General features: G+C 41.0%; 3 protein-coding genes across 4 annotated transcripts in view; 2 read left to right on the top strand and 1 right to left on the bottom strand.

Moving 5' to 3' along the window:
- Positions 1–1922: 1922 nt before the first annotated feature.
- On the top strand, positions 1923–10047 carry ywhaqb (tyrosine 3-monooxygenase/tryptophan 5-monooxygenase activation protein, theta polypeptide b). Its single transcript, XM_030786191.1, has 6 exons — positions 1923–1949; positions 2980–3444; positions 6682–6805; positions 8271–8434; positions 8985–9080; positions 9649–10047. The coding sequence occupies exons 2-6, from the start codon at positions 3151–3153 to the stop codon at positions 9706–9708; spliced, it is 738 nt and encodes a 245-aa protein (XP_030642051.1). The 5' UTR covers positions 1923–1949; positions 2980–3150; the 3' UTR covers positions 9709–10047.
- A 2283-nt stretch (positions 10048–12330) lies between these two features.
- On the top strand, positions 12331–24055 carry adam17a (ADAM metallopeptidase domain 17a). Its single transcript, XM_030786189.1, has 19 exons — positions 12331–12714; positions 13631–13763; positions 14192–14325; positions 14495–14583; positions 14876–15053; positions 16294–16424; positions 16657–16743; positions 17170–17280; positions 17534–17678; positions 17878–17969; positions 18094–18246; positions 18406–18605; positions 19089–19192; positions 19592–19726; positions 20100–20227; positions 21550–21628; positions 21782–21870; positions 21995–22051; positions 23040–24055. Exons 1-19 carry the CDS (start codon positions 12603–12605, stop codon positions 23409–23411), a joined length of 2529 nt encoding a protein of 842 aa, XP_030642049.1. The 5' UTR covers positions 12331–12602; the 3' UTR covers positions 23412–24055.
- A 1227-nt stretch (positions 24056–25282) lies between these two features.
- The window catches only part of iah1 (isoamyl acetate hydrolyzing esterase 1 (putative)), a 1616-nt gene continuing 317 nt past the window's right edge, over positions 25283–26581 (bottom strand). The window contains exons 3-6 of one of the 2 annotated variants that reach the window (XM_030787067.1): positions 26433–26581; positions 26134–26295; positions 25916–26037; positions 25283–25603 (exon numbers count right to left, since the gene is read on the bottom strand). The exon at positions 26433–26581 is cut by the window's right edge and continues 3 nt beyond it. In XM_030787067.1, coding sequence (XP_030642927.1) covers positions 25433–25603; positions 25916–26037; positions 26134–26295; positions 26433–26581 — 604 coding nt within the window. In that variant the 3' untranslated portion in view covers positions 25283–25432. Of the gene's footprint in view, positions 25604–25915; positions 26038–26133; positions 26296–26426 lie in introns of both variants that reach the window. The other variant, XM_030787068.1, reaches the window with a different exon arrangement.

Consider the following 26581-nt stretch of genomic DNA (forward strand, 5'->3'; position numbering starts at 1 on the left):
CGGCACAGTTGGCCACAGATAAATTTAATGCATTTTTCAGGTGGTGCATAAATTCTGCAAATTTTGTGATGTGAAATTATGTGACAGTCTGAAAAACAATACTTATGACAAATTCAACTCATATTTTATTATATGGTTTTCTTATCACTATCTTTAATGAATCATCATTTATCATGAAGATGAAGAAAGGCAAATTCATTTAGCATAGTCAAACAGTAAAATTCATATTATACAATCAATTTTATGCTCCATTTAGAAAAACTATAAATCAGGTCAGATTGGATCAGAAAGGATTTCAAAATATTCATGCCCATGCAAACCCTTAAAATTTCATTGTCCTACAAAAACCGAACTTTCTCTTCAGTGATGTTTCAAAAACCCCTTTGAACTTTCTGAATTTCAAGGGAGAAAACTGTTGCTAGGCAGGATTCAGGAAATACAACAGCAAATTGTTTGTGAATGGTGTCTGTATTATATAAGACATGGTGACCCATTTTACTAACAATTACAGAAAGAGAGAGAGAGAGAGAGAGAGAGAGAGAGAGAGAGAGAGAGAGAGAGAGAACGATTGGGGCGTGTACTCCCTCAGGCAAGAGTACCTTCTGCTTCAAAAGTAAAACATGCATTGATCAGTCTTTAGCATTCTGAAACACAACTTTCTGAGTACCATGTCTGTTCTCCACTGCTCTACTACTTTAGCTCTTCTTGAATGTGTAGTTGGTGGAATAAAACACAAACAAAGAAATCTAATTTGACAATCAAGTTCAGCAAAAAGCAAAGTCAACTGAATTGTAAAAGGCAGTGTTTGGTCAGCATTAGTTGTGAACTTACTATCATCCAGTCCAAAACAGTGCTGTGGAAAGAAAGAAAGAAAGAAAGAAAGAAAGAAAGAAAGAAAGAAAGAAAGGCCTTCACAGGTGATGTGTGGGTCCATTGTCTGTACAGATCGCATCTCTGACCAGGGGAGGTTCAGTGCTACATTCCTTAGCTGAAACTGATCCCCATTAAAGCTGCTTCAGTGAATCACCCCGATGCACACAGGCTTTTATCAACCACTGGAAACCCAGAACATTTCGTGGATGGCAAAACCAAGGTGATTTCAGGCTGCAATTCAGAAGTTAGAGATCTTGTTCTTCCAACACCAAGGTACACTGAGATCAGTGCAGCAGTTGTGACAGATGGAGACAACAGGTTTACTCAATTCCGTTTGTGTTTCCAAACTGCTCTCCCATGTTCAGGCCTACTACAGATGTATTTCAGGCCTAGCAGTAATTGGCAGCCAGGCTTTCATCTCAGTTAAATGTTCTGGCAGTTATTCGAAGATAAAACTATTAAGCATGCTTGGTGGAGAAACAAAATTGCCTTTGTGAGTGAATGAGCATGAAGACTAATGAATAACAACTAGTAATTTGCTTATCTATATTTCTTGTAAGAATTACTTGGGTGCTCTGTATTTAATAAGCATACACTACTGAATATTCCTAAACTACTAAAATTTCTAGAACTATTTGCAGGTTCACAGATACAATTTAAAATATTCCCGATGTTCGGTGTAAATTTATGCAAGCAAATTTGGGTCTTGGGATGCCACGCCCGCATCTACCCCCACGATGCTGTTACCGTGAAACGGAGGGGGGATAACCATAGCAATGATGACGTCTTCTCCCTTGTTCTTATTGGAGGAAACCCCGTGGCCCCAGCCGCAGCACACAAGTCACTCAAACTTGAGCCCTTGGGCCCGCCTCCAGTCCCCGCGCAAAAAGTCGACTGGATAATTTTTTAAACAATAACTAATGAGAGGCAGAGACATTTGTTTCTGATTGGATGAATCTCTTGGAGTAGCCGCGTCCCTCCCTAGCAGTTCCGGCTGAGCCGAACAACTGCATTTTTTTCACCCAGCCCAGCTCAAAGAAGATCAATTCAGCGGAGCGGGACCGGAGACAGCGAAGGTTGGTCGTGGGCTTTTCTTTGTCATAACTGAATTTTAACATCGATTTTCTATTTTCGGGGCTTAAACATTATAGCAGTCGTAATATATCCTTTTTTTTTAACTGAACAGCAAGTTAGAGACAGAATTGTACTAACCTTTTAGTAAGCTTGCCAGTCGCACTCTCCGGAGGAGGTGGAGGTTGTGTCGCCCATCAGTTCAGTTAGCTCCTGTCGAACAATAAATTTGTCACTGTCACGAAGAATATTGCTATCTTGTCCTTAAATCACTCGTTAGCTTATTAATCTGGCCCTTTGGTGAAAGTGGTGGTTAACTTTGTTACATTCTCTAACCAGACATCAACTTGGTGTAGGAAGCAGTCCTCTTGGCTGCCTTACTAGCAAATTCACAATAGTTCCTGTAGTAAACTATTAAGTTATTCATTGGGGACAAGTTGGCTAATCAAATAGTTGTTCCGTTCGTAGTACGATTGTTAATGTTGGTAGTTGGATTTACATTCATGCATAGTAGGCGAAAACGGGGTAGTTAGGTTAGGATATCTGAACTGCGATTATGCTATCGCTGTTCTTATGAATGATTGTAGCGACACGTTAACATCTCAGCTGACATGGTCAGAACAACGGCTTTAATGTAGATAGTTTTCTTGCATAAACATTCGGACTCGTGCAGGGTGGTTAGTTTTTCTCAACTGAGATCATTGTGTCAGGGAATTTACTGAACTCACCGTAGTTTCGGTAGCCATCAGCTAACGTGGATAAATGTTGTACTGTTCTAACATTGGACCATCCTCAGACAGTCTTTTGTCGGTCATCATTTTTGTGACCGTCAGTGGCGATGTCATGTTAACCTAGTTAGACGGCGTTTTGTAAATATGGGACACGGAGTTTGGCAAACGGTCGGTGGTTGTATCAGCACGGAACTGAATAAATCCAGTGATTTCTGAAAATTAGGTAAACAGCACGAGGAAATGAAGGTCACAATCTATCTGTTTTACGGTAAAGTAATGTACTGTATTTTTCCCACACCCGCAGCTTCAGAAAACGGATAAGGAGCATCCCCTTTCACTGCCATCATCTGATTAGTGAACCGTCAAACCACTTTCACTCTCCCACGCACACTCCCTTGTCGGCTTCTGTGGCCTATAGACTCTTTGACTCAACTGGCGAGAAGCGCAAACGTGTTTGTAGAAATCTAAAAAAACTATGGATAGAACAGAGCTTATTCAGAAGGCGAAGTTGGCGGAGCAGGCCGAGCGTTACGATGACATGGCGTCCGCGATGAAGGAGGTGACGGAGCGCGGAGCCGAGCTTTCGAATGAGGAGAGAAACCTGCTGTCTGTTGCCTACAAGAACGTGGTTGGAGCCCGGAGATCTGCTTGGAGGGTCATCTCGAGCATCGAACAGAAGACCGAAGGAAGCGATAAGAAGCTTCAGATGGTTAAAGAATACCGGGAGAAGGTGGAGTCTGAACTCCGAGACATCTGCAATGATGTATTGGTGAGTTTACACTTTTTCTTCTAGCCATGATAAAATGAGAGACAGAAAGGACTTCAGTGTGAGTAGTTTATCACTGCACTAGTGGCCTGTTAAAAAATACTGTGAGCTACACAGAACAGAGTTGCTTTCATGTTAAATGTAAAAGTGAATTACATTTTCATTCCATGCTGCATTTACAAATAAACCTAATTCGCCAACTATTTCACCCGTGAACCAACATCTGATATGCCTTAGACATGTCACTGAGGATCTCTATTGCATGCAGATGCTGTTGGATCCGCCCCTTATGTCTGCTCCAACGCATGTAGTTGTGTCCTCTTTTTGTGATGTAACTGCAGCCTAGTTTTTGGTTCTCTTGAGAGCAGTATGTCTAAATTAAGAGGAGTAAGTTTTTTTTGCAGCCGTGGGACCTTCCCTTAGTAACCTTGCATCATCTGGACTATGTATTGCCAATAAGATATGCTGAGTTGTGAATTTTTTTAAATCTGGAGTTCTGCCACTTACACTTAGAATAGTTCAGAACCATTTTATACACATTTCATTTCCTTAAGAGAAATGTTCATGTGCAGTTGCTGTGGGCATTCACAATAACAAATGTACGTGAATGCTGTGTTTGGTCAAAGGGCATTTCCCAGGTTTCCTGCAAATTACTCTATTCTTAGTACAGCTCCTTCCCCACCTCAGAAGGAAGTCGAGTATTATTTTTTTGTCTGTTATTCCTCTCCTCTGTGGGAATATGCTTATCTGTAGCAAATGCCCCGCCATTAGGCCAAAGGTCATTTCTGAGGGACTGTACTAAGGTGTGTCAGAATGGGTGGAGCAAAGACAGAAAAAAAAGAAAAACTTGGTTTGTTCTCTACTAAGTAAAACATGCTGGGAGTTGGTCCATGTTAGTGTCGTATAAGTCTAAATGCCAAGCCTTGGAGGCTTTTTTCTCTAAGCTGAAGAAGTCTTGGCTTGTTAGTGTTTCTGTGCATTTCACTGTTCTGTGGCTTTTTTAAATAGCTTTGAAACGATGACCTTACTAGACAGAATCTTGCGACTGGGCAAATTAGATGATGGTGAAGAAGGGTTGTAAAAGAGGATCAGCCATCTTTTTATTTTCACTGTGTTGAATTGCACCAGTTAGTGCATAAAATGATTAGCCTTCATAGTACTATGCTTGACAGTCTGCTAACAGTTGTACTGTTATACTCAACAGTTATATAATGACATGACAGTCACTATAGATAATTTCATTAGGCCTATCTATTGAATCTGTGCTGAAAACTCTTTGTGCTACACATGTGTTATGTCTTATTGTATTGTTGACGTGTGAGTCAACAGTGTGTTATTACAGGTCAAAATGGACAAGGCAGCTGAAGTGCTTAGCTGAGAGAGCATGAACCGATTGGCTTCCTGCCATGCTTCCTGTGTGTGTGTGTGTGTGTGTGTGTGTGTGTGTTTGTGTTTGCGAGAGAGAGAGGGTGAGAGTGAGTCATGTCCTTTGTAAACACTGGCATGTCTTGAGTGGGCACCTTCTCTCTCTCTCTTTCTCCCTCTCTCTCTCTGTGCGTCTGCTTCCTGTCTGTGACCGCTCGGGGTGTGTCCCTGAATCATCTAAATGTTGACTCTGCCTCACCGAGGAGCTGCAGGGATGGGCACTGTTCACACCCTCCACATGTCCTGACAGCCGAGCCAAAACACAGCCAGTAGCAGCCCAGGATACTTGCTAGAGCTGACGACAGGCTAGTTTTTGGTCCTTAGGTTTAACAGTCAAGATTGAAATAAGGAATGAAATCTGGTCTGAGATCAGTAGTTGAATAGCTTTAACTTCAGCTTCATTCACGTGAGCAGGTGTTTGTGATCTGCAGACAACTATTTGAGTAATGCATCATAGCCTACTGATGGTTGATAGCTGACTGAAACACAGCAGACTCCATGTCTGGTTTACAGTAGGTTGGATTGGTTTGTAGCTTGATTAGCTGTGCTGGAGGACAACTGTAGTAGCCAGTCACTAAGAATGCAGATTGAAATACTAACCTTGTGTATAGTCTGACAGTAGAGTTCTTTACAAATGCAAGCAAATGGTCATGATGCTGGCAGACCCTGTTGCCTGGAAAGGCAAGATAGAGCAGGCCCTTGAACGTTTAATAATTAGGCTAGATGGAGGCAGAAAAAATGCTGTTCTTGTCCTTATGTGGTCTGACATTCAGCTGCTCCGTCGCTCAACACGACGATACATTATTAAAACACCTTCCTTTGAAATCTGCCCCCATTAATAACTGCTTGGCAATGAAATGTGAAAATGCTTAAAACAAGGTAGTCGTGGCAAACCATTTTAAGCCTTTATGCCTTGGATGCCTCCTTTATAAATGGCTTTACCCTGTGTTTTTCATATCATGTGTTTATATATTTGAAGTCTAAACACTGCAGTCTGTCTTAATTTAGCCTATGCATGCAGGCTCTTCCTTACAGCTCTGTCTCAGTACATTACTGCCCTACAATGAATTTCACTGTGTTTTGGGCTATAAGAGCAGGGTAATTGTTGTTTCTCTGAAGAGTGCTGAAACATGAGAACTGATAGAGCAGTGTGGTATGGCTGGTATGGGTTAATCTTTGTGGTGGTTAACACACAGTGGCATTGTATTGGGGGGCGTTCATAAGATACAGCTGTACCATGGGTTCACGCTGCTGTCTGTCTCACGCTGCTGTCTGTCTCACTCTTGATGTATTTGGTTAATCTGGTATTTAAAATGGTGATCTAAAGCCTTTTGGTCTCACTGACACAGATTAAGACTACGCCGATTTTGGCGGAAAGGATAAAGAAATGGAGCTTAATACGACACCAAGAGTTTGAACTTTGAATCGGATGTCTTCCTCAGCCAACTAAAGATGGGTTTTTCATGTTTTAAATCCTGACCAAAAAAAAAAAATCCTTTTTTTCTAGATGGCTGGCAAGCTTCCTGCAGGTTTTGCGGTGTGTTTTGTGGCTAAGAAAGGAGAGCAGGAGAGCAGTGAGGGTAGAGGAGTCAGAGAATCTGGGTCAAGGGATAGGTCAGATCCTCAGGAGGCCTGTTCTCTGCTCAGAACCAGAGAAACGTGTCAGCTGCACTGCAGCCTTTTCAACCACTTCACCTCATACACCTTGTCAATAACAGGAGCCTCCAGGGACAGGAATAGGGGAGAAAAAAAATCCTTTATAGTTTGAGAAACTGCACTGTGTAGATGAATTATTGATTCTTTTCTTTTCTTCAGGAATTGTTGAGCAAATATTTAATCGAGAACTCTTCAAATGCCGAAAGCAAGGTCTTCTATCTGAAGATGAAGGGAGACTACTACAGATACCTTGCCGAAGTTGCCTCTGGAGACAACAAGAAAGGTAAGAACACCTTGTTTTGTCATTGAAGGTTTGGAAAAACTTTCAGTTTTACAGACTGTAGGTTGCCTTGTACAATCGCTCATTTGTTCACAAACCAAAGTTAAACTCAATTTTTCTTGTCTAAACTTATGGGAGGTGATTTTTAAATGATGAAATTTTCAATAGAAGTGTACCATTTTGCTGATTTGATCAGTTTTAGAATATGGGAGGGTGAGTTAAGTCATACTGGGTCAGAAGATCTCCACCTCCAAACTGAACGTAATCATTGTGGAGGGCAGAAATGGAGAGAAGCTACTCTTGCTGATTTTGTAACATGTTTAGCATGTAGATTAGCTCCCGCCCACCTTCCCCGCCCCCTTTCTTCTGGTGGATATAGAGGGACCTTTGCACGTCAACTAAAACGTGTTTGAATATTCCTCTGTGTGTGGCCTTGTTTCAGCATGTGTCTCAGTGAAGGTTCAAACAAGGGCTCTTGGCTTTGAACTCACTCCCTCCGTTAGAGTATAAATAGTAAGGAACATTTTGTAATTGAGCTGGAAATGGTGTCAAGTGAGCGTTTGCATCACTCTCCTGTGACACTACCCAGGCTGCCTTCACAGGAACACACAGGGAAAAGGACGGCACTGGCTCTCACAGTAACACTACCACTCCCTGTCTCCTCTTTTCCTCATAAGTACAAGCAAAGAGACATTTTACTCATGCAGGATTTTTGGTTTGCACTGTGAATGGTTTACCTTTCCTCTCCACCTTTACTTTGTTGTAGAGGCTAGACTAATATAGAGATTTTTCATCTCTCATTCATAGCGTAAATGTTACTTTGACTTTAGCCTCATTCAGTGGACATTTTAAAACAATGTGCAAGTGGCTGAATCCAGACTCACCTTATAAGTAATGTATGAGTCCCCATGTCAGTACTCATTATCATTCGTGTTCATAAGTTCAGAGACGCTCGGTCAAATAGAACTGTTATGTAGCGTACATCAGAAATGTTTAACCACTTTGAAAATACAGTATAGTAAAGGAATAGATCAGACACAGCACAGATCTGAAGCAGCATCGTTATCTTAGGCAAGGTGCAGTCCCAGCCCCCCCCCCCCCCCCCCCCCCCCCCCCCCACAAACCCCATATTATGTCCATACAGGAGTTCCTCTTACTCTGGTTTAAGTCCTCTCCCACTCACTGACTCATACCCTTATACTCCCAGTCACAGGTCCCTTCTTAATCCCACTCACTGACTCATACTCCCAGTCACAGGTCCCACCTCAATCCCTCTGCCGTTCAACTCCAGTTCGCTTCATTCTGTCACCTATTTAACACACACATAAAAACAATGTAGAGTTTCATAGAAATGGTTATAAAAGACTCCTAATGCCTCTCTTGGTGCTGCTACTTCTGGAAGAAAGGAGGATATTCATGTTTATTTTTGTGTGTGTGTGTGTGTGTGTGTTTTCACCTTGCTCCACAGCAACCATAGAGAATTCTCAGGAAGCTTACCAGCAAGCATTTGACATTAGCAAGACAGAAATGCAGCCAACACACCCCATACGCCTTGGCCTGGCCCTCAACTTCTCCGTCTTCTTCTATGAGATCCTCAACTCTCCAGAACAGGCCTGCTCTCTGGCCAAACAGGTTAGACTTTACCTGGGAAGGTTCTCCTCTCCTGTGTCTACTGTCAGTTTGATTTAGCCTTTAACTGTGTGTCTCATTTGGAGCATGTTCCATACAGGATGATAAGTCCTTTTTGAGATGTATAATCAGTTGAGGATGTATAGTGTGGAGTTGTGTGAGATGTATAGTCAGTTGAGGATGTTCATTGTGGAGTTGTGTGAGATGTATAGACAGTTGAGGATGTATAGTGTGGAGTTGTGTGAGATGTATAGTCAGTTGAGGATGTATAGTGTGGAGTTGTGTGAGATGTATAGTCAGTTGAGGATGTATAGTGTGGAGTTGTGTGAGATGTATAGTCAGTTGAGGATGTATAGTGTGGAGTTGTGTGAGATGTATAGTCAGTTGAGGATGTATAGTGTGGAGTTGTGTGAGATGTTTAGTCAGTTGAGGATGTACATTGTGGAGTTGTGTCATATATTAAGTCAATTTAGGACATTCATTGTGCAGCTATGTGAGAGATTAAAGCAGTTGAGGATGTTCATTGTGGAGTTTTGTGTTTGATTTTCTGTAGGCGTTTGACGAGGCCATTGCAGAACTCGATACGTTGAACGAGGAGTCATACAAGGACAGCACTCTCATCATGCAGCTGCTAAGAGACAATCTGACAGTAAGTCTCCACTGTACTGTTGTTGTTTGTTTATTTTGTCTTGCTTTGTTTTTTGGGTTTTTTTTTTAAACAAATGGCACCTGCCAGAGACATATGCTTAATAAGCACTTAGCCCTCTGGGAAAGAAAAGATAAAACGTTCAGTCGTTTGGTTGATTTTTCAAATGGTCATATTTTATTGATGCTCCTCCACACACACCATGCCTACATATGCATGGGCAAACGTGTGTTGTGCGTGTGTGTGTGTTGTGCGTGTGTGTGTGTTGTGCGTGTGTGTGTGTTGTGCGTGTGTCCATCCCCTGCCCTCTGTTGGCCAGTTTTTGAATGTGCTTCTTTAATATAGTCAGTGGGCACATTGGTTTTATTCAGAAGTTGGTGGTTTAACATGCATTATAATATTAATATTTCAGTTTTCAGGCTAACTGAAAAAAGGTAGCAGAAATATTTTCCCCAGTCAGTTTGGTTATGAATAATCTTAATTGCAACCAGTGGGAGGACTTATTTACTTAAACAAACTCATGTTGTTGCAATGAAAAACAGGCTCTTGACTGTGTTCTTTTTGTCTCTAGTTATGGACGTCTGACAACGCTGCTGATGAAGGAGAAGGTGGAGAGGGAGCAGATAACTAAAAACACACAAATGTTTCATCTCCCTCAAAGAAAAAGAGAGAAAAAAAAAACCTTTTTACACGTCTCCATTCCTTATTGTTCCACTTAAAAAAAAAAAATCCTCTAGCAAAAGAAAACTCATGTTTATTGAAGAGCTGTGTATGAAAATTCCAATCATTTAGTCTTTTTACGGTGCAGCTTTTTGAACGAAGAATGATATTAATTGGGGAAAATAACCCTTCCATTCCTTTTTTGATTCGTGTGCGTCCTGCCCTTCTATACGTGCAGTCTCTGCAGTAGAAACGTTTGAATAGCTTCTTTTTTGTATCAAATTAAAGATACAGTTTAGTTTAAAAATGACATTTGAGGACTGTCATTTCACTACAGAATAATTATTCCAGTTGTTAAGGCAAGTAGAAATGAAAATTGTGGCAGGGGTGTCTCATCTCTTCTAAATGAAGCTCCTAATTTCTTTTCTTGTGCTGTACTGTAGCTTGTGTATCTTGGTTGCCTGGTGTGCAGTTGCTGACACACTGCTGCTCAGGGCTGGGAGTGAAAAAATTGAAAATTTGTTCAGATTTTATGATCTAAATGTCATGGTGTTTCAACAAAATGACAAGGTTGGGTCTGTCAAAACGTAAAAAAAGATAATACTAATGCAGTCCTATAAAAGAGACAGCACTGCAGTAGGGATAGCTATGGTTAATGTTAAGTGTACGTACTTAATATATGAAAATGGTTTTCCTGTAGCATTCATTATATTGGTAGACGAACTTCTTTACCTGTAACTGTTTACATCATGTTGCAACTGTGAAATGTCTTTTGGAAATGCTACTGGTTCGTTAATGTCTTCTAAAATCATTTAAGGCTAACTGAACTCCATATAAGTTTTAATTTTAAAAACTAAAAAGTTCAGATGATGAAGACAGGATAATCCATTTCCATTTTAATATGAGACTCCCAACCCTGTTTGTCTAGCATTGTTCAGCTTAAAGTTGTCCAAACTTTTCAATTTTGAATAGATGCGCATCTCCCTCTCGAAGTCGCTCCTCTCGAGAAACACTCCTTTTCTGCTTATGATATATCCACTTCACTTTAAGCATGTCTGCATTCTGAAATAAAGGAGAGTGACATCAGGCTTCACAGAGACCAAAATTAAAATAAACATGTGGAAGTGGCATAAAATAAAAGTTCTGAATGCATGTCCTTGTGCAAATACACACTGGAATGGGAATCAGTGCTCTACACACCAAGTCCAAGTGTCCAATCTAGTACTTTTCATGGCAGGTTTGTGCACATGTAGGGAGGGTGTTTGGTTAGCCCGGTGAGTGTCATTAGAGATTTGGACCACTGTTGTGTTTCTGCTACTCATTTATTGTAGTCCCCCAAAAAGCCTTGTGACAATGTTTTATGCCCTATGTGTCAGTTATGTAACATGAATAAAAATGACATTTTATAAACCATAATGTTCTCATTTCTGCATGTAACAAATGGTTGTACACACACACATTGTGTTTTTAAGCTGTGTGCAGCCAAACAATTTACTGAATGGGTCATACTCTTCTGTAATATAGTGCTGAGGTGTTACATCCATGCTGAATGACCCATAAATGCCAGGTTTATTGATTTGAAGAGGGGCCAAGATTTTTCAGAACAACTTCATTGATTAAGTGCTGTTTCTTATTAAATAACCAAACTATTCACCAAAAAAAAAGCAAAAACAGTGCCTCCCAGAGGCTAGCATCAAGTACCGGGTCAATGTCTCTGTAAGATATTACTGACGGTCATACTTTTTGGCTTTTTGGCTATAAAGTTTAAATAAAGTTTAGGTATTTGTGAAAATCTTTGTGAACAGGATAGTAGGGTGTATTTTCTCTCTTGGAAACCTGCCACAGCTGCTGATTTAAGATTACGTTTTCTGGTACATTTAGATGGTGTATTCTGAAAGTGCAGCCGATATGTAAACAGAACATTGCAAATTTCCTTCCTCTTCCCGCCGCCCCCACCATGATCACAGTTCTAACTGTTTTTAACGCCTGATTACTGTACCATTTGTCAAAACAAAAGTTGCAAAGACAATTTTTTGAAAAGACATTTTCAGTGGATTATATCTGATTCTTCTTATAGTCAAATCACATGATCAATGAAAAATTAAAAAAAAAGATACACAGAAAAAACAAAACATTAAAAATATATATATTTACAGGCATGAAAAAGCATATTTCTGTATTTATTACTGCAGGACAACATAACTATTCAGCCAAATGCCTGTCATAAGCAATGAGCAAATATTCTATGTATTGTTTTACTGGAATTGAACCACAGGTAATTGTCTACTTGTCCACTTTACTCTTGAAATATATGACTTCTTTATTATTAAAATCCCAATCATTATACGTGTTTTGACATTTTCTTTTGAATAACGTTAATTATGTAGGCATTTGACTTTAGTATACTCCAATAGATACCTATAATTGTAATTTGTTATGAACTGTGCGTAGAAGACCTGTCGTTTGAGACGCTCCTTTTAATGCGAACTTTTATTTTGACTTTTGTTTTAAACCTTTGATCCGGAAGTCGTGGGGGCGTTGCTTGTAAATAGCCTTTCAGACTGGAAAAGAGAGGACTGGGCTAACTCGAACAGGCAGCTGAAATATGATAATACTTTAGCCTGTTTAAGTAGGAATCAGTTTTCCTCGTTATAGTTTTGCCATTCAAACCTTGGTAACTTATAGAAGAATCCTAGTTTGGTCGAAAATTGCGCACAGTAGCCTAACGATAGGGATCGTGACAGTCACTCCTACCAAGATGACAGAGTTAGCCGGGTACTTAGACTGACAGATATAATTTAATGTCGATTTGAAATTCTGCTATTTTAAATGTTTTATAAACAGACGTGACGTAGCATAACTACAATGAAGTTAAGTTTTGTGTTTGCCGTGGCATTTGTATTTTCTTGGGTTAATTGCGCGATAAACCCATCATCGGTTGAACAAGAGCTGAGGAAACAGGAAGAGAACGAATTCGGTAAGTGTTTTCGTTTCTGGCCAATCTGATAATTTTGTGCTGCTATGTCATTTATCGTAAGACCACGTTAAAGATGAACAACTGATCTAAACAATCACGAGCTGCATTTGTTTTCCGTTTTCAAGATGTACATCTGTCAGCTTTGTGTGGTAATATGCATAGCCGTAGTTTATTTAGGGTTAACGTGTTCGTAACTTGAAGGTTATGTACCTGCGAGGCCACATATTAGTGAGGTACAGTACCAGTAATATTTGTCCGTCGCGTTATAGTTTCACATGTCCATACTGATCGCTGTCGTCCAGCCATTGGGGAGCTGATAACACATGACTCCCATTCCTCTCCAGTGAACATGCTGATCAAAGGGGTGCGGTTCTGGTTTCTCCAAATTGCATCTCAGTTTTAATAGTTATTTATTCACTCGTTACTCATTTGATGACTTTGCTCAGTGTAATTATTTGCTGTCTCAGACTTTCTTTGCATTCAGTATTTAAGCTCTTAAAACTCAAGCTCCAAGTACTTTTGAAACCCCTTGACACTCGTGCCTTGCTTCTAAATAGCTGCTTTGAATTTTAAGCAGCTTTGTGCACATGTTAAATTACAATTTGGAAACTCTGACGCAAATGCACCTGCAAAACTTAGTTTGAGGTTTGGTTAAGCTGTGGTGTACCATCACATAAAGTGCTTTGTGGGGCTGAACATCAGCAGTGTGTGATTATGTGTTTATTGTAATACCTTTGCCCATATACAAGATAGTAATCACACACATCCTGCCCGTTAGGAGATTTAAACTTACCAAAAATGATGGATGCCTGCACACTGAAATATGCTCCAAACACCTTTAATGAGATTCACAGGCAAACAGACAATGTTTCATTACTAACAGATTCTCGTTTGTTTTCTGTTTACTTTTGTCTAGATAACCTCAGCTCTTTGCTGTCAGACTATGAGGTGCTGTCCATGTCTGAGCTTCATCGTCATTCGGTCAGAAAGAGGGATTTGGGATCCCAGTCATATGTAGAGCGAATGGTTTCTTTCACTGCACTCAGAAGGTAAAGCCAATTTCCCAGTACTGTCTCTTTCCTCCTGAGATGCTTAATCTAAGTGACAGCTGTCAGTCAGTTTCTGAAGTTGGCATTGCAGACCAAAATCACATCTCGAGGCAACTGAAATTCTGTCTTCTATCACAGAGAAATTTATCGGGTATGGTTTGGTTTGAAGATTTAGGTTATTAATGCTCCCTGCACTTGCCTGCAGAATTCATCCAGTCAAGTTCGTTTTCTTCCCAGTCCCATCTTTCCGCAACGTATTAAAAATACTCTTTCATTTCTCTTCATCATAGCCTAACATAGTCCAAGTTTAATTGACTCTCCTGAAACTGCTCTGACCGCTGGATGAGAATTGGCTCGCTGAATCCTGCTTTCAGCAACGTTTTAACCTAAAGCAGAACTAATGAACAGTGTCCCTCATCCTGGCACAGGCATTTTAAGCTGTACTTGACCACCAACACTGGACTTTTTGCGGAGGACTTCAAGACTGTGTTTGTGAACGAACAAGGAAAGGAGGAGAAATATGAAGTTCAGCTGCAGAACTACTTCAAAGGGCACGTCGTAGGTGAGATGGCCGGATTAGCCTTTTGTATCTGTCTGTTTCTGTTAGAAATGGAAAGAAGGAGTTTGAGACAATGTGTGAGAAAAGGGTCAGTAGGAGGGTTAATATTCTAGATTGCTGTCTCCGTGACTGGGAGTTAATTTTTTTTTTTTTTTTACGTTCTTGCGTGAAGGAGAGGAGAACTCCCGTGTGCAGGCACACATGGATGGAGATGAGTTCTCTGCCCACATAATCACAGATGAAGCTGAGTACAACGTTGAGGTAATGCTCTCATCCCGTTGGAACACACACTCACACGCTATTCATAATGAGTCCTGATTTTAAAAGTATGTCTGGAACTCTTGCCTGAGGTCAGCGCGGTCGGTATGAAAGCACAAAGAAAAACTGTCTTCCAGTCTAAGAAATGTCCTTGAATTCCAAAAGCGCAAGGTCTGATATTTCACTAGACGACTTGAAGCGAGCATCTGGTCATTGTTCAGTGTAAGACACAAAAGTGCTGTGAAAGGCCCAGGGGTTTTGTTTTGGTCTCATTCCGATCTTTTCTTCCCTTTAGCCCTTGTGGCGATACACAGACGCTCCCCCCGATGGACGGATGTTGGTGTATCGCTCGGAGGACATTAAAAACATCAGCCGCATCGCCTCGCCCAAAGTGTGTGGTTATGTCAATGCTGAGGCAGAGGAGCTACTGCCTGAGGAGGTGAAGGAGGCTGTGAAGAGAGAGCATGAGGAAGGTGAGTGTGTGTGTGTGTGTGTGTGTGTGTGTGTGTGTGTGTGTGTTTGTGCGAGTTTATGTTCTTTATGAATGGCACAACTGTATCTGTTTCAAGCTGTTTTGTTTTTGCATATAACAGCAGACACTCTGATAACAGCTACAGACTTGTGTTTTATTCTGAGTTAAATGTTGGAGTCCTTGGTTACATTCATTTGTAACCAGTCAAATCAGAAGTTTGAGATTTGATCATCACATATGAGTGACATCTGTGGAAACTTCCTGCAATGCTGATTTTTTTTTTTTTTATTACAGAATAGGTAAATGTACGGTAGACAAAAGTGGAGCATAGCTGTTGTCATCATTTTTGCCTTTCTCTCAGCATGTAGGCCTTTTGTTATTCATGAAAAGTCCTCGTGCTGAAGTTTTATTGTGAAAAGAGCGTACTATGGAAATTTCTAAAGGAGCATAAGGGAGACTCTTGTCAAAGCTTTGATTCATCTGCACTGCTTTGAAAACACAAAATCCAATTAAAATGACAGTAATCTAGTTGTCTGAAATTACCTCGTCAATAACCCCCTCAAAACCACTTGAGCCCAAGGCAACAGTGGCAAACTGTCTTATTGTCTGATTATGAAAATGCAAGAGGGTTTCTCTTCACCTGATGAGATGAATCAGCTCATATGCTTTGGTCATGTGGCCTCATTGAACAACCCTCACCCACTCTATGTTCTCTTCTCTAAGACATGGAGTGCAGTGGGCGTCATGTGTCAGTGTGGGCTGAATGGAAGCACTGTTTGCAATATGAAGATATTGTATTACTAAGAGAGCCCACTCAGAAATGTCTAAATGATTATTAATGAGAAATAGTCTTCACGCCATGACTGGTGGAAGCTTAGACAACAGCCAACGCAGTCCAAGTGCAAACATCAAGGCGTTTAATTAAAAAGAAAAAAAAAAAAAATTACTGACATTGCATCTGTGAAAGGGTTTCATAGCCCGATAAGGGTTTCATAGCCTGAAATAGCCGGATTATCACAGCTCATAAGAGATTAGGAGCGTGTTTGTGAAGATTGGGCGACTTTGAGTTATTTTAAAATACCAATAAACCATGACCCGAGCATTCATGCATTTCCTTTGGTAGACTGATCTTATTTTGTTTTGGAGGGGGAAGAGCTTTTTGAAGTTCTGTTGTAACACTTTGAAATAAAGATTCATGACTTTTGATAGGGAATTTTTCTTGAATTTCTACTGTCCCTCAGAGCATCATCGCAGAGAAAAACGAAACGTCCACGATCACAAGAAAAACACGTGCCCTTTGCTGCTGGTGGCAGACTATCGCTTTTTCAAACACATGGGACGTGGAGAGGAGAGCACAACCCTCAACTACCTTGTGAGTCCTTAATCACTGTTTGATGGTTCCTTCTGAGTTTAACGTTCAAACACGCTTAAACAGGCTGGTCCAGCTTTCCCATGCACAAGATTAGTCTCTCACAGTACCAGTGCTCAGAGTAGTACAGCCCAAAAATCAGTACAATCAAAAATCAATACAGTTTCAACACAATAAAGGAATGGAATGTTGGAATGTTGTCAGTGATAATACAGGTGTTTTGGTTCTTGTACAGATTGAATTGATCGATCGAGTGGACGATATATATCGGAACACTTCGTGGGATGATGAATATAAAGACTACGGGGTGCAGATTCAACAGGTAAGTTGAATAAGGGCGTCGGTTATTCTGTCTTCATGTTTAGCTCCTCGACAAAAATGGCAAATCACAAAATTAACACGTTCTAGTGTTAGTTGTCCAGCTCTTTTTTTTTCATCAAAATTCTTTCATCAAAATCCTCTTGTGGTCTTTTCTGGTTCTGTGTGTGTGGTTGGAGAGAAAGCCTCTGCTGTGACAGCCGTGTTGGCTCTTATTGTCTGCATGAATCACATGCCATATGCTCCTGACACATTAAGCTAATGAGAATGGACTGATTTCAATTCACAGATGAAATCACTCAGGGATTTGACTTATATTTGGTTATGACACTTTTTGTCTCGAACCAAGTTTTTGTTTAGGTTATCTGTTTTGGTACCTCAGTGGTTTTTGCTGGAAAAAAAATTGTAACTCTGTCTACCAACATTGCAGATCATCATCAACAAGGAACCCACAAAAGTTAGCGGCAGAGAAGTCCATTACAATATGAAAGGCAGCCCACGGGAAAACAGTGATGTGTGGGACGTGAAGAAGCTTCTGGAGGTGAGACTTTTTTGGGTTCTGAACAGGAAATTGAGTAGCAGGTTACTGAAAACTGTTTAATCATTTAGAGTCGCTCATTCTGTGGACTGTACACATAAAAATTATAACAGAAAGCATTTCTGTAAATGGTGAAGTGATTGACAAAAAGTATACAAATGCAGATCTTGTTTACTTTTAGAGCTCAAACTCTATTCTCTCTCTCTCTCTCTCTCTCTCTCTCTCTCTCTCTCTCTCTCTCCATCTCTCCCTACAGCAATTCAGTTTAGACATTGCAGACAATGCCTCCACTGTATGTTTAGCTCACCTCTTCACCTATCAGGACTTTGATGAGGGAACACTGGGCCTTGCCTACGTGGCTCCCTCTAAAGCCCTGGCTCTGGGAGGACTGTGCTCAAAAGGTAGATCTCCCTCTCTCTCCCTCTCTCTCCCCCTCTCTCTCTCTCTCTCTCTCACACACACACACTCTCTCACACACACACTCTCACACACACACACACTCTCTCACACACACATGCCCTCAGGCTCTCTCTCACATTTTAGAGGATTATCTCCTCGTAGTGATCTTGAGATCTCAATTCTTGTGTGCATTTTTTTCAGCATACTATCCATCACACTCTGCAAAGAAACCCAGTTATCTAAACACTGGTCTAACCAGTACTAAGAATTATGGGAAAACAATTCTCACCAAGGTTTGCACTTTTTCATTATTTCATGTTAACTGTGATAACCTTATATTTGAGAGAGTACCTATGAAGAAAAGATGGTAGAGTGGTCACTCAGGGACATGATGGTGTTTGCTTTCATCATTTCCAGGAGGCAGATCTGGTGACCACACATGAGCTCGGCCACAACTTTGGTGCAGAGCATGACCCAGACAACATCAACTACTGTGCCCCCAGTGACGACCAGGGTGGCAAATTTGTCATGTACCCCATTGCTGTGAGTGGGGACCATGTTAACAACAAGGTATGGTTGCCCAGCAACTCACACAATGCCTTTTTTTGCATATCTTTATAGTCGCTGCTTTCTCTCTCTATCTCTCTAAGCATTTGTTAAATGGGTCACCTTTTTTTTTTATTTCACTTTTTATTTAACACTCTCAATCTTATTTCTGTCTCTCTGCAGCGCTTTTCCAACTGCAGTAAAATCTCTGTTAGTAAAACTCTACGTTTCAAGGCTCCTAACTGCTTTAAGGAGAGGAGCAGTAAATTGTGTGGAAACTCCCGTGTCGAGGAGGGGGAGGAGTGTGACCCAGGACTCCTTCATCAAAACGATGACCCCTGCTGCACTTCCACTTGTAAATTCAAAGCTGATTCCCAATGCAGGTAAACAGCCTACTGCACAGACAGGTCTGCTGAAGATCTTGACTTCCGTTATTGTAACCTTTGCATAAACAGCATTTATAAACTGACTGACACAGTCACGCTGCCGTTGTCTCCAGCACAGTTCCTCTTTCAGTTTCGCATGTTTTGTTATCAATGAGAGGTGTGAGGGATCCTAAAATTTTCAGCTCTTTCATTGTTTCCCAGCTCTGCTTCTCCACACCCCAAGAAGTGTACATTTTAAATCTCTCCCTTCTCTAACACACCTCAGCTCATCAGTCAACTATCAGGCTCTTGATTCGCTGAACCAGGCATGTTAGAGAAGGGTACTTAAAATATGCAAAACTTTTGGGCCTGTAGGAGCAGGATTGGGCAGCACTGGGGGTATTTTGGTACTTCCTAAGTAGACGAGTTTGTTTTAATGCTGTTGCTGCTGGTTAGTGCTCAAACCATTAAAAGTCTTGCTTTTCGCCCTTGTACTCTCAGTGACAGGAACAGTCCCTGTTGTAAACATTGCAAGTTTGAGGTAGCAGGCAAGACATGTCAAGAAAACATCACTGCTACATGTAAGGGCACCTCTGATTGCACAGGTGAGTCAGCATTACATATGCTCCAGTATATGTTATATAATAGGCTACAGTTAATCTCTGAGTCACTCTGCTTGTTGAACTCTTTTTTTTTTCTTTAGGGTTCTAGAACAGTCTAGAATATTCCATTTGGATTAAAAAAAGAGAAACACATAGATCTATAGCTGCAAACACAGCAGATCCTCAGTATTCTCCCTTTCAGTGGATACACATTTTGGGAGATACAAAATAATTCTCTAGATCATTATTCTAAATTGAATTGCTTACAGTTGCTTAAACCAATACAAGTTATTGTGAATTACAACATTTTTGAAACAAAATCATAATATGAATTCTCTTCAGTTGCTAGGTACAAAATGGGGAAGGCTCACTGATTTTGCGAGCTGTGTTTTTGTTCTCTAGGCTTCAGTAGTGAATGCCCAGCCCCTGGTAACCTCCCTGACGGTACAGAGTGTGTGGACAAGGGCCAGTGCCGTGATGGAGAGTGTGTTCCTTTCTGTGAAGCTGTGCACAACCTGCAGTCCTGTGCCTGTAATGGTGAATATCTGTCGCCTCTCTGTCCACATGAACAGGAAACAGTCGAAATACTTGCCATTCGACACACCAAAACAGAGAGAAGAAAAATAACTCGACAGTACATATTTTAGCGCATGTTAATGGTTTAATGATATTCATTTGAGATTCGTTTCATTGATATTGAAGGTTTCTTTCACAGTAATGGAATTATGATTTTTTTTTTTCAGAACTCTCTGTGGAGCTTCTTTAGTCACTGTGGCAGAATGACTGAAATTAATGGTCACAGCAACTTAACTGAGAGTTTTCAAACTCAGAGCACTTGAATATTTGAGAAGAGAAGGATAGTGTTATGCGGTTGTACCTTGCTCAGTTGTTTGTCCTCTGCTGTTTTCAGAGACGGATGACTCGTGTAAAGTGTGCTGTAAAGATGAGAATGGGCTGTGCAGTCCCTTTAAAGAAAAGGGACAGTTTCTCTTCCTGCGTAAAGGAAAACCCTGCACCGTGGGCTTCTGTGACGGGGGGGTACGTGTCTAGTCTGGTCTGCTAACTTAAACTATCACACTCACTAGTCTGGTAACTTAAACTATCACACTCACTAGTCTGGTAACTTAAACTATCACACTCACCAGTCTGGTAACTTAAACTATCACACTCACCAGTCTGGTAACTTAAACTATCACACTCACTAGTCTGGTCTGCTAACTTAAACTATCACACTCACTAGTCTGGCAACTTAAACTATCACACTCACTAGTCTAGTAACTTAAACTATCACACTCACTAGTCTGGTAACTTAAACTATCACACTCACCAGTCTGGTAACTTAAACTATCACACTCACTAATCTAGTAACTTAAACTATCACACTCACTAGTCTGGTCTGCTAACTTAAACTATCACACTCACTAGTCTGGTCTGCTAATTTAAACTATCACACTCACTAGTCTGGCAACTTAAACTATCACACTCACTAGTCTAGTAACTTAAACTATCACACTCACTAGTCTGGTAACTTAAACTATCACACTCACCAGTCTGGTAACTTAAACTATCACACTCACTAATCTAGTAACTTAAACTATCACACTCACTAGTCTGGTCTGCTAACTTAAACTATCACACTCACTAGTCTGGCAACTTAAACTATCACACTCACTAGTCTAGTAACTTAAACTATCACACTCACTAGTCTGGTAACTTAAACTATCACACTCACCAGTCTGGTAACTTAAACTATCACACTCACTAATCTAGTAACTTAAACTATCACACTCACTAGTCTGGTCTGCTAACTTAAACTATCACACTCACTAGTCTGGTCTGCTAACTTAAACTATCACACTCACTAGTCTGGTAACTTAAACTATCACACTCACTAGTCTGGTCTGCTAACTTAAACTATCACACTCACTAGTCTGGTCTGCTAATTTAAACTATCACACTCACTAGTCTGGTCTGCTAACTTAAACTATCACACTCACTAGTCTAGTCTGGTAACTTAAACTATCACGCTCACTAGTCTGGTAATTTAAACTATCACACTCACTAGTCTGGTCTGGTAACTTAAACTATCACACTCACTAGTCTGGTCTGCTAACTTAAACTATCACACTCACTAGTTTAGTCTGGTGGATGCAGTAATACATAATGTATTTCAATAAGACATACATTATGGAAGCGTAGCACTACCATAAAAGTAGATGTTGGTATAGCGGTCAAAGCTTAGATTAAGTCAAGTTTACGTTTGCTATTTTGTGTGAGTACTGTTGAATATGAAGACAATGTGCAGCAGGTGTGCATTTTTTAAACTGTAATTGTTGCGTTGATCCTGTTTTGTTTTTCAGGGTAAATGCATGAAGCAGGTGCAGGATGTCATTGAGAGGTTGTGGGACTTCATTGACAAGTTGGACATAAACACATTTGGTCAGTGCATTCCACCTGCCTGAGGACCACACAGAACTTTTCTGTGATAAATACATAAAAATGAACTAATTGCATTGTTTCCATGCAGGTTAATTAACACTCATAGTGCCATTTAGAATAATACTGAATGTTTGTGTCTCTTGTCTCACCCAGGCAAGTTTTTGGCAGATAACATCGTTGGTTCGGTGGTGGTCTTCTCACTAATGTTCTGGATTCCTTTAAGCATTTTGGTGCATTGCGTGGTAAGATCACACTCCCTTATATTGATCCTTCTTACCTAACTTACAAAATCACCTTCAGTTGGACTATTTGTGTGCTTTGAGCAAAAAACAAAAGGTGTAAAAACAGTTTCCTGATTATTTTTAGGACAAGAATCTGGACCGCGAGTATGAAGAGAACTCTAAGAATCTCTTTTATCCCAGTGTAAGTTTCAGAAACTCTAAACTCTAAATTTCCTCCCTATTCCCTTTTGCCCTTTTAACCTATTAACACAAAATGACTAACGCCAAAAAAAGAAAAAACGAGCCTTTGCATCTCTGGTAACATTTCTGGCAACTCTATAATACACAGCATGTGATAACAGTACTAATGTATGGGTGCAAACTGCACTGGCCTCTGACCGGGCCTGATGTACAGTACCTGGGGACTCGGGGGTGGCTCTTGATAAATGACCCTGTCTGTAACCGTTTGCTCTGGCCTTTGTGGAACTGCAGCAGATGGTGGTGGAGGTGTGTAGTAGAGCTCTCCCCTCAGGTGAGTGGGTTGTGTAAGCCCTTCTCTGTGTAAGCACCGTGCACCCTGGAGTGTGTGCTGTGTGTGACCGAATGTGACAAGAGTACCGAGCATCCCATGACACGTGAGGTGAATTCACAGAGGCAGAATGTCATTGGCTGAAGCACGGTGGAGCTTGCTGTGGAGCTGTGCTGTGTTTATGCTGTTTTATGGCAGTCGATGTTAAGAAGTAAAGGCATAAAACTCCGGTCCAATGTGTGTTTGAATGTTGAATTTGAGGGTTTCAAATTCAATTGATTTGAAACTCTTTTTTTTTTTTTTCAAAAAAAGTACCACGCATTTCATAAAGACGAGGTAGGAGTCTTGTGGATTACATCCAACCACAAGCACAGGTTGTCCTCTCCTTACGTCTCCCAGGCAACTTACGACTAGTTACGACTTGCTGTCCCATTAACCTTATATCAGTTTCAAGAACTGATGTCTGGTCGCAAACAACCACTTCACCTGCTGTAAGGAAGCAGTATTTCTTATTGTTTGGGTCTCAGCGTGTTTAGATGCTTGTCCTGGAGTTCATAAAATATAATGGGATTTCCCGTCATAAGTGGAGGATAACCTGTACTTGGGCAGAAAGGCTCGGCCGCAGCTTCTCAGACCGTCTGTGCACCTTTATCCCCCTCAGAACGCGGAGATGCTGGGCAGGCTGGAGTCAGGCCCCCTGCGCATCGTCAAAGCCCCTCCCCCGCCCTCCTTTACAGCGGCACGGCCCCAGCCTTCCATTCCCCCTCCGGCAGGCAGCGGCCAGGTGGCTCCGGGCCCCGCCCCTGCCCAGGGCTCCGCAGGACCCAGAGCGGATCTGCTGCGAATGGCCACCATCGAGGAGGACCCCAGCGGAGACTGTCATCCAGGAGAAGAAGCGGCGGGGGAGGACTGCCCTCTAAACGCCTCCGACAGGTCCTTCGAGGACATGACGGAACAGGGGACGCCCAGTCACAGCGACAAGAGACGGCTGAAGAGACAGGCCCGCATTGACAGTAAGGAGACTGAGTGCTGAGGGCAGGGTGGAAACCTGTTCGCGTTCACACACGTACAAAAAAAAAAAATCATTCTGCACTTAGAAAGAAAGAAAAACTAAAAAAAGTCTAAACGTTGAAACCACAGGACGTTCATACAACCCTTTGACATAGAATGCAGGTCTTCTCCTAAAGAGAAAAGATACAGACTGCACACATTTTGCTTATGTTTGAGTTCAGAAAGAAGGTAACATATAGAAAAACTGATGTGAATTGGGGCCAGTAACTGGAGTTTAAAGGCACTAAGTAAACAATTAATAAGAGAAAAAGGAAGTGCCTTTTTTTTTGTATGGCCTCAGTATTAAACCTGTGTAGTAACGATGCACAGAGCTCTTATAATACAGCTAGCCCTACTCCGAATACTTTATGTTTCCGGATGGTCAGAGCTGTCACGCTGGATGGACAGTTTAGAGTCAGTATGCACACAGGTAGATCATGCCACTAATTTTAAGCCATAGAAACTATGAAGGACATGCACTCTGTCAGTGAATATAGGCAGGTGTGCTTAGGTCCTTTCACATCTTTCAGCCACATAGAGTTTCATTCAATTTTGCACAATGGATATAATACACAGTAATAGACTTTTTTAACAACTCCTTACTGGAGCTTGCTCTCTCGCTGTCTGTATGTCTCTCTTTCTCTCTCTCTCTCTCTCTCTCTCTTTCTCTCTCTCTCTCTCTCTCTCTCTCTCTCTCTCTCTCTCTCTCTCTCTTTCTCTCTCTCTCTCTCTCTCTCTCTCTTTCTCTCTCTCTCTCTCTCTCTGGTTTGTGTGAATGCAGAATTCAGTTCACGAAACTACCTGTGGTGTATATTTGAAATGGGAAAAGGAATCACTAACTGTAAAATGCAAATGAAATAACAGGGGACCCTGTCCTACTATATATGTTGTATTTTTTCCTTTCTGAATGCACTCATAGTCATGCAGGTTAGTAAATCATATTTCTTTCGTGTTCGGTGGAAGCCTTAGAAAGGAGTTGGAACTGTTACAATGTATATGTCATCTGTACTGTTTCAGGATTTTGTCGTGCGGTTTAATTTATTATTAAATCTACTGTGGTATTTGTTGCCTGTGTCACACTGTGCTGGTAAAAGAGAAAATGAATTGTTCTACTGTTGAAGCCTTTTCTGTTGTTTTCACTCTTTTTTTTATATTGAACAGATTGGATCTTGTAGTTATGGTCTTAATCTGTCCTTTATTTGTGCTTGCCATTCTGTTCTTTACACTGCACACTTCCAGACCTGTCCTCTGACTGACTTTTTAGTGTCTGTCTCAATCTCATTCACACCTTTTGTATTTCATCATTTTGAATTTTATAGCATGACGCAATTTATTAAACATTACAACACTCTATGAAGAAAATCCTAACAGTTTGAATCAAATTCCAGTGTTCATGAGTTGATGTATTTGGTATGCATTTTGCCAGATCTTCAGCTCTCTGTGAAGATAAGTCTCGTGCCATGACACTTCTTTACAAACCTTTTTGATCTTCTTTTGTATTTTTTCTTTTTTTTTTTAACTGTTAAAAGGTAACACGTTGCTTCATATTCATGTACTGTTTAAAAGGGTCTGTGTATTGTGCGGCATGAGAGCTGTGCTGTGGTAGGACCTTTTCAGTAAGCCTGCGTATGTCTGATGCCTTGGCTGGTTTTGGCTTCCTAGGGAATACAACTACATATGAATCACTTCTGTGCTAATAAATTTATACATAAACACTTCTGTCTCTTGTTTTCAAAAATGACAGACAATTCCAAAAATACAGATTTATTGCAAACCATTTAAACAATTACAAATTATAGTGGTACTTTAACTTTACCTCTTACAATTAAGGAGAATAAGCAGGCCATAAAACTGTTCATTATGGTGTTACAAATTATGTGCGTGGCTTCAGTTTTATCTTTGATAAGTTCATCGCAAGAGCCAAACATGTAAGAAATTGACAGTGACAGATTTAGAACTAGGGCATTTAAAAATCTGTTCACTTTCATGGGATTTTCCCCAACTTTAGCATAACAGACTGCTCTCTGGGTTTTTGGGGTCTACATCCCCCCAGTAGGGCAAAATAAAAGGCAGGTCAGCTACACGACGCTCCAGAAGGTTCCAGAGGTGGTTGGCCACAAACTGGTTTCCCTTGTCGGACAGATGGAGTCCATCAGACAGGTATGCTGTATAGTCCTAAAGAGAAGCATAACTTCTATGTACCGCTTTGAGTCCACAAGTAGCATTCAAAAACAGATTAAAAGCTGAGAGCATCTGAAAATATTCATAACAGGACTGGAAACAGGCTGCAGTTTGCTGTGGCCTTTAAGATTATCTTTACTGCACATATAATTGATATATCCTGACCACAGTGGACAGAACTGAGACACACAAACAATGTTAATCAGCTGACTGTCAAGTGTCTGTGTTAAATGCCATGACAGACTATTATGCAGACTTCAACTAAAACAAAGATAATCACTGCCTATTGGTAATGTAGGTTTCTACCTGTCCATCCTTCTGCATGAGTGTCCAGAGATCCAATACATCCACTCCGCACTGTCCTGCAGCCTGGACACAGGCCTGGGCATACTGACCAGTCACAGAGTTCAGACGATTTAGGGCTGAGCCTAACACAGGTGGAGGAAATGCCATTAATACGCAGCACATGAGAATCTACAATACAACCCCAATCATCAATCTTGTGTGTAATTACGTGAAATCACCTTTAAGAGCGCACTCTTTCTCCCACGATGGTTCATGGAGAGGAGGAGGAGTAATGAGGATGACTTTGTCAGTGGAGAGTCCGCTAGAAGTCAAGTGTCTCACAATGTCCTTCAAGTTTTCCGTGAATTCCTGGATGGGAACGTGCTGTTGTGGGTTCTTATCTAAGAGAATACAATGTTAGAGGGCACGAGAATGAATCCTAGATCTGCTTGCTGTGTCTAATTACTTTCCAAATGACACTGTACATCTTAACATGCTCTTTCTGTTTTTCTAAACGTCACATTTATACAACGCTTGCCTTCCAAAGCACAATCATTGGCTCCAAAGAAGATGGTGACCGCTGCGATGTGAGTTTCTGCGCTGTGCTGATCAGGAATTATACGAGGCAGTACAATCTTTGCCCATCTTGTATTGTATCCTGATAAGCCTCTGTTTATCACGTCAGAT

The sequence above is a fragment of the Chanos chanos genome, chromosome 10 (assembly GCF_902362185.1).
Source record: "Chanos chanos chromosome 10, fChaCha1.1, whole genome shotgun sequence".
NCBI classification, from domain to species: domain Eukaryota; kingdom Metazoa; phylum Chordata; class Actinopteri; order Gonorynchiformes; family Chanidae; genus Chanos; species Chanos chanos.

What these genes read in the sequence shown, in the direction of transcription:
- ywhaqb (XM_030786191.1), top strand. Translation starts at nt 3,151, where the DNA reads ATGGATAGAACAGAGCTTATTCAGAAGGCGAAGTTGGCGGAGCAGGCC. An exon ending in ACATCTGCAATGATGTATTG is followed by an intron (nt 3,445 to 6,681) that starts GTGAGTTTACAC and finishes TCTTTTCTTCAG; the next exon opens with GAATTGTTGAGCAAATATTT. An exon ending in CTCTGGAGACAACAAGAAAG is followed by an intron (nt 6,806 to 8,270) that starts GTAAGAACACCT and finishes CTTGCTCCACAG; the next exon opens with CAACCATAGAGAATTCTCAG.
- adam17a (XM_030786189.1), top strand. Translation starts at nt 12,603, where the DNA reads ATGAAGTTAAGTTTTGTGTTTGCCGTGGCATTTGTATTTTCTTGGGTT. An exon ending in ACGTGAAGAAGCTTCTGGAG is followed by an intron (nt 17,281 to 17,533) that starts GTGAGACTTTTT and finishes CTCTCCCTACAG; the next exon opens with CAATTCAGTTTAGACATTGC. An exon ending in GCATTTTGGTGCATTGCGTG is followed by an intron (nt 21,871 to 21,994) that starts GTAAGATCACAC and finishes GATTATTTTTAG; the next exon opens with GACAAGAATCTGGACCGCGA.